Source organism: Danio rerio, chromosome 2, assembly GCF_049306965.1.
Source record: "Danio rerio strain Tuebingen ecotype United States chromosome 2, GRCz12tu, whole genome shotgun sequence".
NCBI classification, from domain to species: Eukaryota; Metazoa; Chordata; class Actinopteri; order Cypriniformes; family Danionidae; genus Danio; species Danio rerio.
The window spans coordinates 42,611,139-42,630,663 of record NC_133177.1 but is presented as its reverse complement, the minus strand read 5'-3'; the positions used below and the strand labels follow the sequence as shown (position 1 = coordinate 42,630,663).

Here is a 19,525-nt window from a genome sequence, read left to right as displayed (position 1 = left end):
GTGTGTGAGTGCAAAGACTTCTGAGAGTTGTATTTCATCTAGTGGTCTGTGTAGTTTTTAGCATACTGAAAGGCCTAGATTGCTGGTGATTGTGACAGTTAATATTATTATTATTATTTATTTTTTATTATTATTTTTAAATATTTTTGTATTATTATTTTTGTTGTTGTTGTTGTTGTTTTGGTAGTGGTAGTAGTATTGTTGTTATTATATTGTTATTAACTTTTTTAAAGCTTTTACAGTATTATTTGAAATTTGTACGTAAATTTTGTAATTGACTAAATGCATTACTCAGTGCTTCCCACACATAGACTTTCTATTATATTAACAAATGCCCAAGTATATTTATTGACAGTTTTTTTTTTCTTCGTTTTTTTTATGTCATCCTTTTACACTTTTTTTGTATCCGCTCAATATAAACAAACATCTGTGATTAAGTAGTGAAAAATCTTCTCTCGTTTACCTGTTTCATACTGCTCGTTCGGTGTACTAGAGAACTGTCAACATTATTATTATTATTATTATTACCCTTTATCTTACTGTAAGATATTTATTATCTTAGTCATTTATTCTTTCAGTAATTTTTTTCAAGTTGGTGAAAATGTAAATAAGGCATAAAAAAAAAAAAAACAACCCAAATTTCTTGTTGGTCAGCTTCCTGAATTGTGATGAATTCAAACTAGGCCATTGATGATAAAAAACTGTTGAGGAGAGCGAGAGATAGGATAGGGGAGATAAGAAAGGTTAAAGCCTGAATATAGATAGCTTGTCTGAGATTCTCCAGACAAATTTGTCCCACACTGAGACAGAGGGACACAGCACACTCATAATCCGCGGAAGGTTTGAAGGTGACTCGTTTTGATCTGTATACTCACATACAATCCCAAAGCAAACAAACAGGAGTCTTTCTGTTCCTCTCTCTTTCTCTCTCTCTCTCTCTCTCTCTCTCTCTCTCTCTCTCTCTCTCTCTCTCTCTCTCTCTCTCTCTCTCAGTGGGTGTTCCTCACTCACCTTTGTTTCGCAAAGGGAACGGCTATTTTAAGTCATCCCATTGTCTCTGGGAGGAAGCAATAAAATTGTAATGCTAATGAGTGAGGTGCAGAATTAATATCTGAATCATTCAGAGTTTCCCGATTTAGAATAATGGAAGTGGGAAGCTTTGGATTTGCTGCATAGTTCTGTTCATTTATAGGCAGCGGTCCACAGAGAGAGAAAGGACGCCCGCGACTCCCGCTGCGCCCCGTGATTCATTACCTGCGGCACACATTAGCATGTACTGACTCATTTGTGTCTCAAATTGACTATTATCTGACTGTCTAAAAGTCAATTCTCCTGCTGCGCCATATTAACGGTTTGCTGAGCTGGAATATTTGAAGTAGTTGCGATAATCTGTTCCTGATTAGAAAGTGTGATCAGGTCTGCTTGATACATTACTGTCCAATTTTGCCTTTTATTAATGATATTTTCAGAAGTTAAGGCCTGTTCACGAACAAAATGAGAAGTGTATTAGCATCTACATTGGATTTTGTGGAACTGGAGTCCCTATAGTTTCATTTCTCTATTTGAATGGAAATTAAAGACTATTGATGCTTGCTGATGTTGACAGCTATTTTCTTGCATGCAGGCGTATCATGCACATGCTAGATTGCAGTATTGTGGTTTCTGTGGATGTTGGTGAGCTAATACATTTTCACATTTATTAGGATTTTGGTTTGTGTCCTTATATTTGCTATGACCTATGCTAGCGTAATAGAGCCATTTAATTCATGAAAAGTTTGAGTGAGTTTTGATGAAAAAAGAACAGTAAAATCATACTAAAGTAAAATAACCATTCCTAGCAAGTTTACAAAAAGTTTACATTAGTTGACTTTGTGAACCAAGCTTCAGCAGAACTGATAGAATACATAAAATCTGTGCATGTGTTTGAAAACGTAACATTCTGTACTGCATTTAGTTCGTGTTTAAGGCCATTTGATGATTTCATTCATCTTAGAGTTGGCATCATTTATCTTCTCATCATTAACATGCAGTCTAAACAGTCTGAGGGCGGCACGGTGGCTCAGTGGTTAGCACTGTCACCTCACAGAAAGAAGGTTGCTGGTCTGAGTCCCGACTGGGCCAGTTAGCGTTTATTTGTGGGGTTTGGATGTTCTCCCCATGTTCGCGTGAGTTTCCTCCGGATGCTCCTGTTTTTCCTACAGATAAGTGCTGAATTAAATTGAAATTGAAATTGAAATTAAATTGAAATTGGGTAAACAAAATTGGCTGTAGTGAGTGCTGTATGAATGTGTATGGGTGTTTCCCAGTACTAGGTTGCGGCTGGAAAGTGTATACGCTGTGTAAAACTTATGCCGGTTCATTCCGCTGTGGTGCCCCCTGATAAAAAAGGGACTAAGGCGAAGGAAAATTAATTAATTATTGAATGAATGATTTGATTGGATAAGGGTTGAAACTGGAAGTTGAATGAATCTAGTGCAGTAAAAATACTGATACATCACAAAAATGTACACATTTTGGCTTCGTAAACTTAGTAAATTACAATTCCAATTACAAGATCCTGCGATGTGACTATAGCGGATGCGCACATTGCCATATCAGTGCTGAAATGATATATTGCACAGCCCTTCTAGGATCACAGGCATTCAAAGCTTCATTCTAAACACTCAACAGAATGTACGGTTTTAATGACATGCAGTACAGACTAAAATGAACAGTCAGAATGATCATTGTAGTAGTTCTAGAAATCCAGAAGTGGTTCTGACATGTTTCTAAACATCTGTTTCACATAAGTCACAAAAGTTTGGAACGACACAGTGGTGACTAAACGATGACAGAGCTTTCTTTTTTGGCTCCTAGTGATGTTCTATGTCTTTTCCAGTATCTGCACAGTGCCTTGTGAGTTAGTCATTGAAACTTCAAACTGCATTTGGATCTCTGTATGCGTGTCTCTGCTTCCTACTGCTCCAAGGCTACTGGGAAATATAAACTTGCGCTTCCAACTCTGTCTGAGTGCTGCTGGGAATCTGTGGGCGGATCGTACGTATCTGTTCCTGTTTGTGTTTATGTACATCTCAGATGCTTTGTATTGCTCAAACTGCGCATATACTCTTTGATTAAAGTTGTGTTTTTTAACCCTGAGCCAACTGAAACACATTGCACCTCATTTCGGAAAAATGCTCTGTCAAGTTCCCAAAGTCTGGCTCCATCACATCCTGTCTGGACATTGTATTGGGCTTCCAAAGAGAAGGCCCTGTCATTCGTTGGAGCCCGTTTCTGGACATGAGTACAGCCTATGATAAATCTATCTATTACAAAACTATCCATTTCTGCTAGAGTTTCCCTTCCCCGATGCCCTGCCCTCTGCAACTCTCTGTCATCATGACAAAGCTGTTTACCTGGCCTCCCCCAAAAACCCTGCTGCATCCACTCTGCTGTTGACCAGCTTTAATCTCATCCAGACTCCAGCAGTGTTGGATTCTGCTGGACAGGTCCAGGGACGAAGGCTGGGCTTGGGCGTCTGGCATCTGCCACGATCAATATTCGGCTACAGTCCATTTTTGCTGACTGTGGGAGAACTCCATGGCCATTCCGCTAGTCGATGGGGATCCGCATTGGCTCAGATGGATCTGAGTGATGTGCTTTGGATTTGATGGCTCCTAATGGTTGTGTGAAATATCGAGAACTGAATAATAATATATAAAAGATTTACAGTGGCATGTTAACAAAGCTTAAGAGCTTTATAATGATTACAAGTAGATTTATTTAAGTTTATTTTATTTGAAATGTATTTCTTAAGGCTAGAGTTCATCTATATATCTGTCTGTCTGTCTATCTATCTATCTATCTATCTATCTATCTATCTATCTATCTATCTATCTATCTATCTATCTATCTATCTATCTATCTATCTGTCTGTCTGTCTGTCTGTCTGTCTGTCTGTCTGTCTGTCTGTCTGTCTGTCTGTCTGTCTGTCTGTCTGTCTGTCTGGAGTCTGTCTGTCTGTCTGTCTGTCTGTCTGTCTGGAGTCTGTCTGTCTGTCTGTCTGTCTGTCTGTCTGTCTGTTTGTCTGTCTGTCTGGAACACAAAACCACTCATTAGTGTCTTTTATAAAACATTTTACATAAAAGTTACATAATTTAGCTTACATTTGATGTTTAATGTGTTTGGATAGGACAATACTTGGCCAAGATGCAACTATTTGAGTATCTGGAGTCTGAGGGTTCAAAAAAATGTCAAACACTTAAACACTTGCTTAGCAATGCACATTACTAATAAATTTACAATAGGAAATTTCATTAAACATCCAAATCTGTTCATAAATGTATATTCATAAAACACAATCTATACTTAATATCCTGATGATTTTATACAATGTTGTATACCATAACCCATATAATGTATTTGTCTTTGTTGCCAAAAATATAGCTGTGCAACATACAGTTGAAGTCAGAATTACTGTATTAGCCCCACATTGATTTTTTTTTTTCTTGTTTAAATATTTTCAAAATTATGTTTAACAGAGCAGGGAAATGTTCACAGTTTGTCCGATAATATGTTTTCTTCTGGAGAAAGTTTCTTCTGAAGCCATTTTAAGCTATTAATTTTTTTCTATAGTCTACAGAACAAACCATTGTTATACAATAACTTGCATAACTACCCTATCCTGCCTAGTTAACCTAATTAACCTAGTTAAGCCTTTTAATGTCACCTTAAGCTGTATAGAGGTGTCTTAAACAATATCTAGTCAAATATGATGTACCTTCATCATGGCAAAAATAAAATAAATCAGTTATTAGAAATGAGTTATTAAAACTTTAACTAAACTAAATTACATTTATAAATGTGTTGAAAAAAATCTCTTCTTTGTTAAACATCAATTTGGAATAAAAATTAAACCGGGGGGCTATTAATTCAGGAGGACTAATAATTCTGACTTCAACTAAGTTTTGGGGTCCAGGGTCACGTGTGTGCGTGTTTTTTTGTTTGTTGGTGAACTGTTCTTAGGGGTGTACATGCAATACAAACATAATAATAATAATAATAATAATGATGATGATGATGACGATGATGATATAAAATAGTAATAATAATATAAATGAATAATATTGCAGTATTTTTAAGGGATTTTGTAAACATTGTTTGCTGTGTCATATTACTTAACTTTATCATATCTTACAAATAAAAAAAATGTATATATTTTTATAAATTTTAAATTTTATAACTTGAATTATAGGGTCATTATAACTACATTGTAATACAATTTCATAACAGAGTTAATGTTTTTCCTTTCAATTTATGTTTTTATGTGTTGATTGCAAAGTGCTAGAAAATATTGTATATAATAAATAGAATGTTGTGAATTGTAAAAAAATAAAAAAACGTCGGTGAATAAAGGCAATGTATTTAGGTGCATTTAAATAAAACTCTTTTTTTAAACAGATTTATTTATTAAAGTAATATTTTAGTCACCAAACATATTTAAAAATTGAAAGATTATACAATTAAATTCATGCAAAATATTGGAAAAAAATACAACCCACAAATGTATTAATTCATTATTATTATTATTATTATTTATTTTATTTAATTTTTTGCCATTCTTGATTTTTCCTCTTTTTTTTGATTTGTATTTAATATTTTACTATAACATAAATTTGGCTGTACTAGTTTTTGGACCGTTATTGTAAGTTATTTTGTTAGATAAGCTCCAGATTTGGCTTCAGTACTGACTAATGTAATGTATATGCACAAATATAAAATTGTATAGCTTACTATTAAAAATATGAATTTAAAAGATAGATTTGTGTAGAGTGTACTCGTATATGCTCAACTCAGTAAGTGTGTGTGTGTTTGCGTGTGGGTGTGCATGTGCGTTTGTGTGTGAGTGTGTGTGTATAAAAAAAAACATTCCTTTAAACAACAATTTAATTAGCTTAGAATGTGGATAAAAGAAGGCAAAAATTGTTTTGCTGTTTAGGCAGCTGAATTTAACCTCCAAGCGACTGTTATTCTGAGTATTTCTAGCTGTGTACAACGTTGACATTCTTATCTTTCGGAAGATTCTGGTCCGTGGCTCTCTGAGGCACTGTCTGAAACATTTTCATTTCTGTGCACTGATGTGAATTCCCTACAGCACCATCACTCAATGCACTGAACTGCTCGATTGATTCAACTAATTGAAACATAATTGCTCAGTCGTCAGGTGGCTTCTGACTGTTGTCCATCACGCTTTTTGTGCTTCCATCGATTCGCAGGTCTTGAGGTAGTTGTTCTTTTGCCTGTCCCTCATGCGCATCTTATAAAAGCAGCAGTGGGTCAGGCATGTTGACCTCGCTGTGTGTATTGTGCACAGATCATCGCCTCAGGGGAATAGCTGTAGACACAGACAGTCAGATAGAGTGAGACTGCGCTTTAAAAAACGAGCCATATACATCTCTGCTGACCTTTCTGCGAGCACTTCCAGTGGAAAATTACAGCTTCTGGGACTAGTGTATAAAGACCTCATGACCTCATCCTGAATGTTTAGTTCGTGTCTAGCAATTATCGGATTTAGATTTATCGCCACTTGAGCAATTTGTCTTGATGGCAGTAGTTTCTAGAGATGAATAGGCATTATATGTACAGTTGAAGTCAAAATTGTCAGCCCTCCTGTGAAGTCTTTTTGTTTGTTTTCCAAATGTTTAACAGACCAAGGAAATATTCATAGTATTTCCTATTTGGGCTGGGCCGATAAAGCAGTATCGGTATTTATTGACCGAACACCATTGTCAGTGACAATTAAAAAAAAACTGTTTGCTATGAAGTTTCAGTATGCACTTTAGTTTTATCAAAATGTCTCAGACCAACACAGAGCACTCAAACACTTTTCAATTATCTTCATAAATAAAAACTTCCATCGGAACCACAGCAATGGTTTGTCTGTTTGCTATTCTCTGAGAAAATGGTTGATGGTTGCCTATAGTTACAAGAGACACCAGGGAGGCACGAGCGCAATCCACATGCTCGTGCTTTTCACCTGCTTTTAGATGCAATATGTGTACAGATTCTGGTCGTGTTGTCATCACCACCTCTGGTCAGAATAACAACACACGAGAAAATGAGTGCCGTGACTAGCAGCAGTGAATAAAAGCAGTAAATAAAAAAGGATGTAAGGATGTCGACAGAGTGGCTTTTTGGTTTCTTTTCTTGTGTGTTCTTATATATATATATATATATAGCTTTTGATATGGATGATACTGTTGTGATACTTTTGTTGTAAATACATAAATAAAGTAGTATTTGACCACAAATAAAAAACTAAGAAAAAATACATATATAGTTGAAGTCAGAATTATTAGCCCCCCTTTGAATTTTGTTTTTAAATTATTATTTTCAATTTGATGTTTAACAGAGCAAGGAAATTTTCACACTATGTCTAATAATTTTTTTTTTTCTTGGAGAAAGTCTTATTTGTTTTATTTTGGCTAGAATAAAAGCCGTTTTTAATTTTTAAAAGAAGCAATTTAAGGTCAATATTATTAGCCCCCTTAAGCAATATTACCTACAGAATAAACCACTGGTATACACAGACTTGCCTAATTACCATAACTTGCCTAATCAACCTAGTTAAACCTTTAAATTGCACTAGAGTGAATTCTAGTATGTTGAAAAATAGCTAGTAAAATATTATTTACCATCATTATGGTAAAACTATCATGTTTAGAAATGTGTTGAACATCTTCTCTCCATTAAACTGAAATTGGGGAAAAATATGCAAGGTGGTCAATAATTTGGGAGGGTTAATAATTCTGACTTCAACTGTATGTGTATAATTAATAATAAAAAATTAAGTGAACATAAAAGTTCTGTGTTACAAAAGGTTTACTCACTTATTAACTAAAGTCAACTTGTTGCTTTAAAGTCACTGGGTTTGCTTTTCCTGAGAGACAGATTTCAAGCAGGACAACACAAAACCACACAGGCACGTGCACATTCCTGGAGACAAGCTGTTCCAGTTGTTTAACTGTTCAACATCATGTTCCGTCACTAGCATTAGGCTCAGTCGAATACTTGACCAGACTAAGTAAAATCACCTGTTATTGCATAATTCACTTCTTAATGAACGTGAGTTTTATGAGCCATCATTCATGGGCAGTAAATCCTGTATCATGACCACAGCCACAACAGTGTGTTTTAATAGGGTGAGAGTACATTGTGAACTGTGCTCAGAGTACATTTACACGTAATTACCTGGGTGTTGCGCTTGATTTAGCTAAGTGGATCATTTATGGTTGAGCGTCATTATGACTAAAGCAGACTTTTATGATCTGCCTGCTTTTGTAAAACATACTTTACCTCAGTATCTAATCAGCGGTATTGGATGGAATGATTATTGAGTCTTTGGTCTTTGATAAACATGCTTCATTGGAGAGTTCTGGATTTTTATTTTTCATCTTCAAATTATTATTTTTTTTTTATCAAGAGCCATTACCCTAATATACTCGACCTACAGCTTGTTATCATTATTATTTCTTAAACAGCAAAAAGCAAATATAAAATCATTATGCTTCTGCGGGTTTTTACTATAGATTTTTTTTCTAAGAGAATTAAGAGAAATTATCCCTTTTCATCAGATTGTTCATTCTGTTGTTTTATTTATTTTGTATAGGCATGTTTTGTCCTTCTGGGGCTAATTATGTTTTTAACTTTCCATCCTAAATTTAAATAATTGATTTAATATTGAAACACTATTTTAATAATGTCTTAATATAAATGGCTGCTTGTTAGAGTCTCCTTACAGCATAAGTACTTGCTGATTACAGTATATTCACTACATAAAATAAATCTGAACTGTACATATAGCTCTAATTTATAGTAATACCATGTTGTTCGTAAAATTTAACTTTACTAATTGTTTGATATTTTTTCATTAGGATAAACACCTTGAGATGTACCATCTCATTTTCAAGGGGGTCTCACAATTAATCACAATCACATATGAATAACACCAGAAGACCAAAAAAAAAAAAAAAAAAGAAACATTAACAAAAGGAGAAATTGTACATGGTACAACAAATACTGAGCAGTTAATCAAATCACCACAAAAACAACACCATCCTCAAGAAAAAGTAGTACAGTCCAAAGTAAAAAAATGACAGCAAGGTTTGCTTAAACACCTTAAATGATGCAATGGATCAAATGTTAGCTGGTAAATTATTCCAATCTACTACTAAAATATTCAGATTTACTTTTTTATTATGAATTTGTGTGTTTGTGTGTGTGTGTGTGTGTGTGTGTGTGTGTGTGTGTGTGTGTGTGTGTATATATATATATATATATATATATATATATATATATATATATATATATATATATATATATATATATATATAGTCATAATATTAGTATATAGTCATAATTACCTAAACCAAATCTAGTTTAGCAATGTTTAACTTTATTATTATTTTTTTGTTTAATTTCAACCCAAATAAATTGTTTACAACCACCTAACTTGAAAGAATTTAGAAAATCCAAGGAATCATCTTTGAATTATTTTTTTTAGTGAAGTCGGTCCTTAAGGGCCAGTGTCCTGCAGACTTTAGCTCCAACTTGCCTCAACACACCTGCAAGGATGTTTCTAGAAAGCCTAGTAAGAGCTTGATTAGCTAGCCCAGGTGTGTCTGATTGGGGTTGGAACTAAACTTTGCAGGACACCGGCCCTCTAGAAAGAGAGTTTGGACATACCTGCCGTAAGGTAACCGTAAAGAACATGTTCTAAGTATTATTTTATTGCACCTATTACTTATTATTTAGCTTTATTTGCAGACTCAGGGTACTTACAGATGATTACTCAGCCAATAAAAAATGCTAAAACGGAAATAATTCATCAGTGTTGGTAATCGCTGCTATTGGTTTGGATGTTGTTCTGTAATGATTGCTGTTTCTGTGGGAGGATTGCAAGCCCCTTGACGTGACTACCGCAGATCTTTCAATTAATCAACCCACAGACATTAATCAGTTCTCAATGATTTAATCGAATTACACTGCTGGGGTTGATCTCAGCAAACGATCACTCACAGGCTTCTTTCTGTAGGCTGGTGCAAATCTTTCCAGAAGCTTCCGCATGCCTCCGCCCTCCTCCTCCCGTCCTGGCGCAGGTCACAGAGAGTTTCAGACCCCCCTTTGCTATGCTGCCTGGCACTGCTGCACCCCCGTTGAGCACCGAGGGGGAATTAATTGGATTTTACAAAATGTGATGCTTTGATTTTTTTTTTTTTTTTTTTTACCGTATGAATCCCATTGCTTGTCATGCAATTGCAAGATTGCAAGAAATTGCATTTTGGAGCAGTAATAATGATCATAAAACTGTGTCGGACTGAGATAGATGCGCTTCTCTCTCCTCTTCTGCACCACAGCTCATTTATTACAAGCCTAATAGAGGAGTCAGGGCTTGGGGAGAGCTGGAGCTTTACAGTTTGTTAAATGCAGAAGTTCGGAAAAGGGATCCCACGTGCCACGTTTTGGGCTGTTTTATGGCTAGTAGAGGAGTGGAACTATTTGTATGGACAGAGACACCAGAGAGTCATTGGTCACAGTGGGTTTTAGGCTCTCAGAGTGTCAGGATTGATCGCTGAATGCATGTTTCAGCAGATATGGACAATTTTGGCCTTTTGGGCTTGTTTCCATTGAGTGGTACAATACAGTATGAAAGGCATTTATGTCCACTTCCACTGTCAGAAGTGCCAAATTAGGGAAATGTACCACACCACTTTTTTAAGGACTCTTTTGTAAGGGTACCTACCATGAAATCTTGTGCCACCTGTATTTTTTTTTCTTTGCCAAAAATACATGGTATGGGGTAAAATGGAGGTTCCACAACAAACGAACTAAAGCACTTTTAAACGGTACAGAACTCTAAAAGATTCCTGAAATCCTAGGCTAAAATCTGTGATCTTTGATCCTTGGTTTGACATTTTCACAGAAAGCCGTTAAATGCCTGCTGCGATAAGATTTTTCCACCAATGAAGTTCTGGCAGTGTCAGAAGATTTCAGTCACTTTCCTACAGTGTGACAACAGCTGTGATGAGTGTCAATCCAAGAACCAATAGGAGCGAAGAATAGTTTTTTTTTCCTTCCTGGTTTTATTATTTAGACACAAAATTACCGCTACAGATTGTTTACGTTTGCTGTGAGGAATCATTTCAGAACTAGGAATAGTGAGTGTCATGGATGAATAATGTCAAACTGCAGTGGAGTGTCTTTCTTCTTGTATTTGTTGTCAGTCAGTATGACATCATGACAGCTAAGGTTTTGTGCAGTCTCACTTGCTATAATTGTTTAGGATTATAAAAAAAAAAAGCTCACCATGTGAGCCGGCCTAAAGTTAACAATTTTAAGTGGATTGAGCATAAAACAATAAAGTTGTTTTTTAAAAAACCTCAACAATTGTGTTTTTTTCGCTTATTTTGAATAAGTAGTTTGTACAAGCAGCAGTTTTGTAAGTTTCCTACTGTAAATATATATGAAAAATCAATTTTTGATTTGCATTGCTTCATTCAGACAATTTTAAAAGTGATTTTCTCAGTATTTTAATTTTATCTGAACCTTTAGATTCCAGATTTTCAAGCACGGGGATCCCTTGCTATATTGTGGTTCACTTTTCGCAGCCTTGCAGTTTCGCAAAATTTTTTTGTGCAATTTCACATTTTTTTTTTTTTTTTCGGCATTGCGTTCTGCATCCTGACTGGCTGAAGACCATTGTCAATCAATCTTCTCATGTTTCTTTAATCTGTACAGTACAGAATGCGGTCAGCCTGCCAAATTTACATAAATCTTGGATCGCTAGCAGTGTGACTCTAAAGTGCTATAGTGTATGTTTGCAAGTCTTCTCCCACAATTTTGACAAAATGTCCTGCACCATCAAAAGTGTGAAAATGTTAATGCTTGTCTAAGAAAAGTGTATAAAGTGTGTCGTGAGGGGTTTTACAGCTTTAAAAAACTAATAATTAAAAAAAATAATAATAAGCTGACTACTTCGCAGATATTACCTATTGCGGGTTATTTTTAGATAAATAACTCCTGCAATAAAAAAGGGACCACTGTAGTTGTTTTTCATCCTAACAACCCATGCATCAAAATAAAGCTAATTTATTCTTAAATTAATCTCATTTTTAAAAAGAAAATGACACTTGCAACCAGGGCCGGAGTGGGACTCTTTTTCAGCCCTGGAGTTTCAAGCCTTAGACTGGCCCACCTCAGTTCACCACTGACTACATTAAAATAAGGTCATTTCTAATTTAGTTTCTAATTACACTATCACGTCTTTTTTTTTTTTTGAGAAAACAGCTGTTTTAGAACTTCAAATGTTCAACAACCCTTACAGTATTATATGTCTTAACAATAAAAAATTTAAAAAAAAAATTTACTTAGACGAGGACCAAACCCAGGTTGCCAGCTTCGTAAACTAATGTGCTAACCACTGTGCCACAACAGCTGAACATTAAATGGTGACTTATCTAGTTATATCATCATTAACCTGCAGGCTGCATCTTGCTCACGAGGCTACGAGAAAATAGATAAAAAGAGCAGAGCTGCGGTAAAATAATGAATAAGAAGGCTGTGGTTAAGTAAATAAATAAATTATTTTTAAAAAGTGTGACTGCTGAGAGCGACAGATTCTGGAGCTAGGGACACTGGCCCTCGCGGCCAAAAAACGGACCGGCCCACCGGGAATTCTCCCGGTCCTCCCGATTAGCCAATCCGGGCCTGCTTGCAACTGCTTTTTTGGTCCAGGGTTACATATACTGTACAATCGTGAAATGTTGCAGTATTTAGGCATGCTAAAATGCTTTAATACATATTTAATGTGACCTTCAAATAAGAAAAAAAAAATAGTAAAAATGGATTTTGATTGCCTGCCTGACGCAGGGTGACTTTGAATCCATTCTTCCATACTTTTTCCTCAATGTTTTCAAAGTTAAATGACAAAAATAGTGTAAAAGAGTGCAATTTAATTGACACTATAGCACAATCAGATCATCATGCTTTTCATTTATCATTTAAATGCACTAATGTTTAACCACATACTATTGTTGTATAGATGTATGTCTCACCTATTCTGCATGTATTTCTGCGTGTATTTGTGTTCATGTGATGTAGAGATCAAAACAACTGCTTCTGTGTTGGAAGAAAAGCCAAATCTCCCAGCCTGTACTGTAGCGCCAGAGTCTGTTTTATCAGCCATTTTATTAGGTCATTCTGAGAGTCTGATAACCTGCACAATGCCATCAAATTGACATATCCGAGCCGCGTAATCGCATTTATTGTGTATAACTGGCATCGATATGATTTGTTGGCGTAAGCGGCATGTAGGTAATGTGATTGAGGAGCAGCCCGAGGACGACATCGAGCGACAGGTCACCGCGTGCGTGCAGTATTTCACTGACATGATTACAGTCTTCAGACTAACCTTGAGCATGCTGGCTGTACGTGGGCTGGAAATGAGAAATGATTGGGTTATGCTGTGGTGCCTTTGATCCATCTGTCACTTTTGACCCTCAATGTCAGTCTCCTCTCTCTCATCTGCCCACTGCACACAGCTGGATCTGCTCTGCTCTCGCCATCTGCCTCTTTATAAGACACGTACTGGTCAGCTGGGTGTTTTGGTGTATATACTGTATATTTAGAAGGATGTTTTGGAATCAGAAGAAATGAATAAGTCAGATTTGACTGCTCATTGATTTAGTTACTGGATAACACATGTATTTTGGTGGTGGCATTGTTGAAGATGTGTTTATTATACATATATACACACACACATATACATAAAAATGCATGTCAAAAGCCAACCGTAACTGTATACATACACTTTATAGTTGAGCATAACTTTAAACACAACTGACAATTTAAAAAGAATTACAACTGTGATGCATCTAAATTTTATGAAAAACCCTTAAAAATAATATGGGCTCTTTTTTCAATAATGCATAAAAAATAACAGAACAGTTAAATTTTAAACTAAGAACTTAATTGTTTTAACAACTAAACATCATGTACGGCTAGTATTTTATTGTTTCTTACACCCGATTCACACAGGGCTTCAGCATCAAAGCTTGATAGACGGAGTGTCTGAAGTTAGGGCTGATGCGATCGTCATGGCAGCGTCAGCCAATAAAATTAGTCCGCAATCAACTACTATATGAGCTGGGGTAATTGCATGAAAGTGATCTGATTGGCTGACGCTTCAGTTGGTACTAGAAAAGTTGAGAAATTCCCAACTTCTGCAGCGAACAACACTGCTGAAGCAGCGCTGACGGATCCACAATTCAGTTTGGCAACGATTTACGTCACCCATTCAAGTGAATGGGAAGTGCTGATGCTGACACCCCTATGTGAATGGGGCGTTATACTGTGGCAAGTCTGTATGTAAATGGTCCAGGCTCTCTTATTACATTTTAAATAGCTGACAAAGTTTCTTTTAGCCTCATAATTTGATGTTGCCACCATATTGCCATCTTTTGTTGTAGTGGTTGTTACCAGGTTGCCAAAAAAAATGTGCTTACAACATCCAATCAGATAAGAGGAACCAAAAAGCAACATGGTGTTTACGACATCACAGAGAAGGTCGCATTTAAAGGCTTAAAAGCATGATCCTGTCTCTCACAATGGCCATCAGGCTTTCCTTATTGTTGAGCCCTTATATATATATATATATATATATATATATATATATATATATATATATATATATATATATATATATATATATATATATATATATATATATATATATATATATATATATATATATATATATATTTATATATATATATATATATATATATATATGTATATATATATATATATATATATATATATATATATATATATATATATATATATATATATATATATATACATGATATTGTAAAAATCTGACATCGTTTTGTTTTTCTGCGATATATATATATATATATATATATATATATATATATATATATATATATATATATATATATATATATATATATATATATATATATATATATATATATATATATATATATATATATATATATTGCGATATGAATATGTTTTACCAGATGGCTTAAATTGCTCTATTTTGGAAGAAATCATTCATTTAGATTGATAGGGCTGATTTTGTAATAGGTGAGAATCATGTATAAAAAATTATAAACATATTGAAAGCAAAAATAATTACAGTAGAGCAACAAAAGTCAAATAAAACGGTTTTCTGGAGAGTCAAATAACATTTATGAGCAGAAAATAAATAAATAAATAAATGATAAATGTCAAATCTAAATAAATTAATACTGTAATCTTTATTTTATTCATTCTGTGAATTTAATAACTCCACTAATCTATATTCTCAATTGTTGTGCTGATAGAATATGATCCCAACTCAACATTGCATATCCTGCAGTGTGACTATTGCAGACAAACACATTGCAATATCGATGTTTTTTAGTTAGTTATGCCTATTGTGGTTGTTGTAGGACTACTTTAAAAATAACCATTTCGAAATAGCAAAGGTGTCTCTGTTACAGTGTCCTTTTTTAACTAATTCAATTAAATCTATACTGTGCAGTATAAGAAAATAAATAAAAAGTTTTACATTTTGAAAGATGTTTTTAGCAGTGAAAAAAATTTATTTGGAGTCACAGAACATGTGCATTAAAACTGAAATATCCCTACTCCCAGAGTGCAACATGAAATTTCGTTTTGATGAACAAAAAGCCATCACTATGTGCCATTGAAATAATTTATTTAAAAGACTAAACAGCTCTTCAGGGATTGGTTGTTACACTTTAGCTTGTCGTGGTGAAATTAGCAATATGTGATGGCATTACACTCTTCATGGCTTCAGTTCATCTGCCAGGATGGAGGAAAAGCAAACTCACGACATGTTCTGTGTGGGACTCCATCACGGCTATAAATATTCAATGTGGGTGCTCGCATTGTGCCAGTACAGCTGTATAACTATTCCTTTTTTTTTGGTTAGTATCTAATGCTTACTACTAACCATCATAGGCAGTCACGATCTCTTACTTTGACCAGCCGGCTGAGGGGACGGCCTCCACCCGGGTGATCTGATTAATCATATCGGCACAGGTCCTGATAAAGATCCTGGTGGCCAACCAAGGAGATGTGGCATCTTGTCCAGATGGAGCGGTGGCTGTTTTTGTGTTTGTCAGTATGAAGTCTTGGCTGGAGCGGTGTCTGACTCAAGGCAGATGGGAGGCGCAGCGGCTCCGTTGATGGATACTGAGCTCCAGTGGCAAGATCCATCCATTATTGAACTGCTCTGTCAGCTTATGTAGAGAAGCAAGACACACACAAACACTTGATCGTGCACTAGAGTTTTTAAGGGAACCGTTTAGCAACAAATGAAAACCTGGTCTTCTTTTGGTTGCTTTAAAATTGCATGACTGAAATTTTCTATAAAACTTGCACTGATCTCTCTTTTTGTTAACAAAGATTTTCAGGTAGAAGTAGAAAGGTAAAACTCATTTTTAGGTTTTCTTAACCCTTTAACTGCCTCCTCTAACAAATTATGGATCATATTTTGACTGTTTTAATTAATGACTGTTCAAGTCATCTAAAGAATGAATATTACACTACACAGATTTTGGTTATATTATTAAAAAAAAGTCAAGCATGATGAGAATCACAAATATTTTCTGACATCCCAAAAAAAAGGTGATTTGGTATTCAAAATTTTTTTATTTATTTATTTTTTTTTTAATAAATTGGTTTTATCCCTCATATTTTAAGAATTTTCATCGTATATGTATAAATTCCAGTTCTTTTACCACAAACTGACATATCTACCATTTGTTAGAGGTTAATATTTTAGAAATGATGGGATGTGTTGAGAAAAAATGCATTGAGTGTGTTAACTAGTGACATTAGGAGATAAGAAATACAATTTAAAAATAAATCTTGGTGGGGCAGTTAAAGGCTTTCTTTTTTGTGGGACATATTTATGTCTAGAAGTAAAACCACTGATAGTAAAAAGCTAAATCAGCAAAGAATCTGGTTTGGAATAAAATGATGAACCATTTGTTTATGGCTCCTGATCTGTTCAGGAATTGTGGTTGAGTTTCAAGTCAACTTATCTGGTCATAGATTTGATGTAAAGGGACACTTGTGGAAAGTAGAAGTCTGATCAGTTGATCTGTTTTACAAATTCATGTATTGGTATTGGTCCAATGAACCATAGTTTTCACAGTGTCATTTGAGTGAGAATTAGTTTCAATCATGTGTTCATCAATCAGTCCCTCCAAGATTTTGCAGGGACATTCTCTAAATATATCTGTGGCCTAAAGTGACTGATTTTGTGACTGCTTTTCTCAAACCGTATGGTGTTATTTTCTTCATTTTTTGTGTGAATTTTGCTTTAAAAATACGCACAAACCTTTTTTTTTTCCTTTTTTTTGGTCCAATTGACTCTTAAAATTCTGGAGGAACTGATAAATTTGGCGATTAAATATTATATTGAGCTGAATCTTTTCAGTAAACCATCTTATCCGGTTCATTAAATCGCTTGTATCAAGTACAAGTAACCATTAAGAATCAAGTCAAATTTCTGAATGAATTGTTGATTTAATTTGTTGAATTTTTCTAGTGAGTCCACAGATCTGCTTCACAGCATCCATGTGAATCATTTATTCATAAATTGGTCCAGTTTACAAATGAATCACTCTTCTATGTTAAATCTTTTCAATGAAAAAAAAAAACTGGCTCACAAAATCATGGATTGGAATTTGTTCATGAAATTGGGCCATTTCATTAATGAATCGTTCTTTTGAGTCTAAACTGTTATGATACTGTAGATATGATAGATTCTGATCTTTTATGATGCATTTGATTCATTCCTGAAGCTTGGACCAATATGAGAGCAAGTAGATTATTACATAGGCTTTTCATTATTTGGATCTCTTCAAAGTCTTGCACTCAAATAACACTTCATGTGCTCTTCAAGTCTACGTGTATTTAAATCATCCCATGAAAACAATTCTAACATGCACTTCTCTTTGTGTCTATCTTCAGCGGAGCCTCTCCCTCTGATGGACCTGTGTCGACGTGCGGCGCGACTGGCTCTGGGACGAGAGCGTCTACAGGAGATCGAGACATTACCTTTGCCCCAGTCTCTCAAGAATTACCTCCAGTACCAGTGAGAGCGCAGACTCTCATGTAGAGACGCAGAGACAAAGAGAGGAAACCTGAGGTGCTACTATAGCGCCACCGTCAGGCCGCAGAGGGAAAATGTTTACATTGTGGCTCACTGGTGGAATCTTAAGTTCGTTTTTTCCTTAGTTTGTTTTTTGTTTTCCTCTTTATGAGTTGTTTAAATTATTGATGGCTTTGAAAGAAGCTGGAAAGATGCAGAGCAAAAGCGGCGGCTGCTCAGCAGACCTGCAGCGCCTCCCGGTGTATGTCTCGCCCCTGGAGAATACGACAGGATAGTGGCATTTCAGAAAGCACATTAACCTTGGGATGCCTTTGAAAGCCCACAGTAGTAATCTTTTCGAAAGACCGTGGCGGTCTCTAGAGTTAAAAACCATCACATGGGATCCTCAGCGAATGAAACAAAGCCCTTGAGGGTGCTAGGATTTTCACACAGGACCACCTAGAGAAGGTAACATGACTGACAGGAGCCATTTTCCCCTTTTATCTGGGATGGAGTCTATAACCAAGGACACACACATACGCACGCACGCATACGACCAACAATAAATCACCGAATTCACTTCTTTTTTTTTTTCTTTGTGAGCTTGAGTCACTTTTCTATCTGAGTTTATTGTCAGCGTGAGATTGATTGATGATGATGACAATGTTTGGCTATCTTTTTAATTTTATTTATCAGGTTCTAGATCCTTTTTAATGAACTGAGGATGTGCAAACGAGCACATAGATATTGAACACTATCCTACACTCGTCACATATGGCTTTCGATTTTAAACTGGGATGCTGCTTTTATTATTATTATTAATAATATTATTATTATGATTATTATTCTGTCTGAATGCTCAGATGGAAGTCTGGTTTTTCCAAGGCACACAGTGGAATGTAAAGATCTTGCTAGCGTTAGCATATTTGAAATGTGAATAAAAGCCAAGTGAATGAGAAAGCAAGAATGACAGTTTTTTTTTTCCTCTCTCTCTGAGGCAGAATATGTGTGTTTTGACATTGAATGAAAATATGTGCATTCTTAAGCACAGAAGGGTCTATTTACATAACACCGCTGCTTTTTCTCGGCTAACGTTCCACTGAGAGATCCCTCATTTCCCACTTTTCGTTCTCTCTCCTGTCTGACTCCCACTCTAATACAGTCTGAGGCTGAAAAGTATTATCTAACCTAAATCTGCAAAGAATTGGATCACTCTGCTCACGCTTGGGTTCGTGGGTGGTGTTTTAACCACTAACCGCAGGTGCTTTCTTCAGAAATCCAGATCTCTTGTTGTTAATCTCTCGTCACAAGTATTTAATTAAATTGACTGATATGCTGAATTCTTATACAGTA

At 35.3% G+C, this 19,525-nt stretch overlaps 2 protein-coding genes across 3 annotated transcripts in view; both read left to right on the top strand.

Annotated features, from left to right (window-relative positions):
* The window catches only part of spsb4a (splA/ryanodine receptor domain and SOCS box containing 4a), a 143,329-nt gene extending 124,195 nt beyond the window's left edge, over window positions 1–19,134 (top strand). Inside the window, exon 3 of one of the 2 annotated variants that reach the window (NM_001256642.1) lies at window positions 18,052–19,134. In NM_001256642.1, the coding sequence (NP_001243571.1) occupies window positions 18,052–18,179 (128 nt within the window). In that variant the 3' untranslated portion in view covers window positions 18,180–19,134. The remainder of the gene's footprint in view (window positions 1–18,051) is intronic. The other variant, XM_005171293.5, reaches the window with a different exon arrangement.
* LOC141378646 (uncharacterized) overlaps window positions 1–19,525 on the top strand; it is a 471,123-nt gene that overhangs the window by 122,725 nt on the left and 328,873 nt on the right. The window lies entirely within an intron of this gene.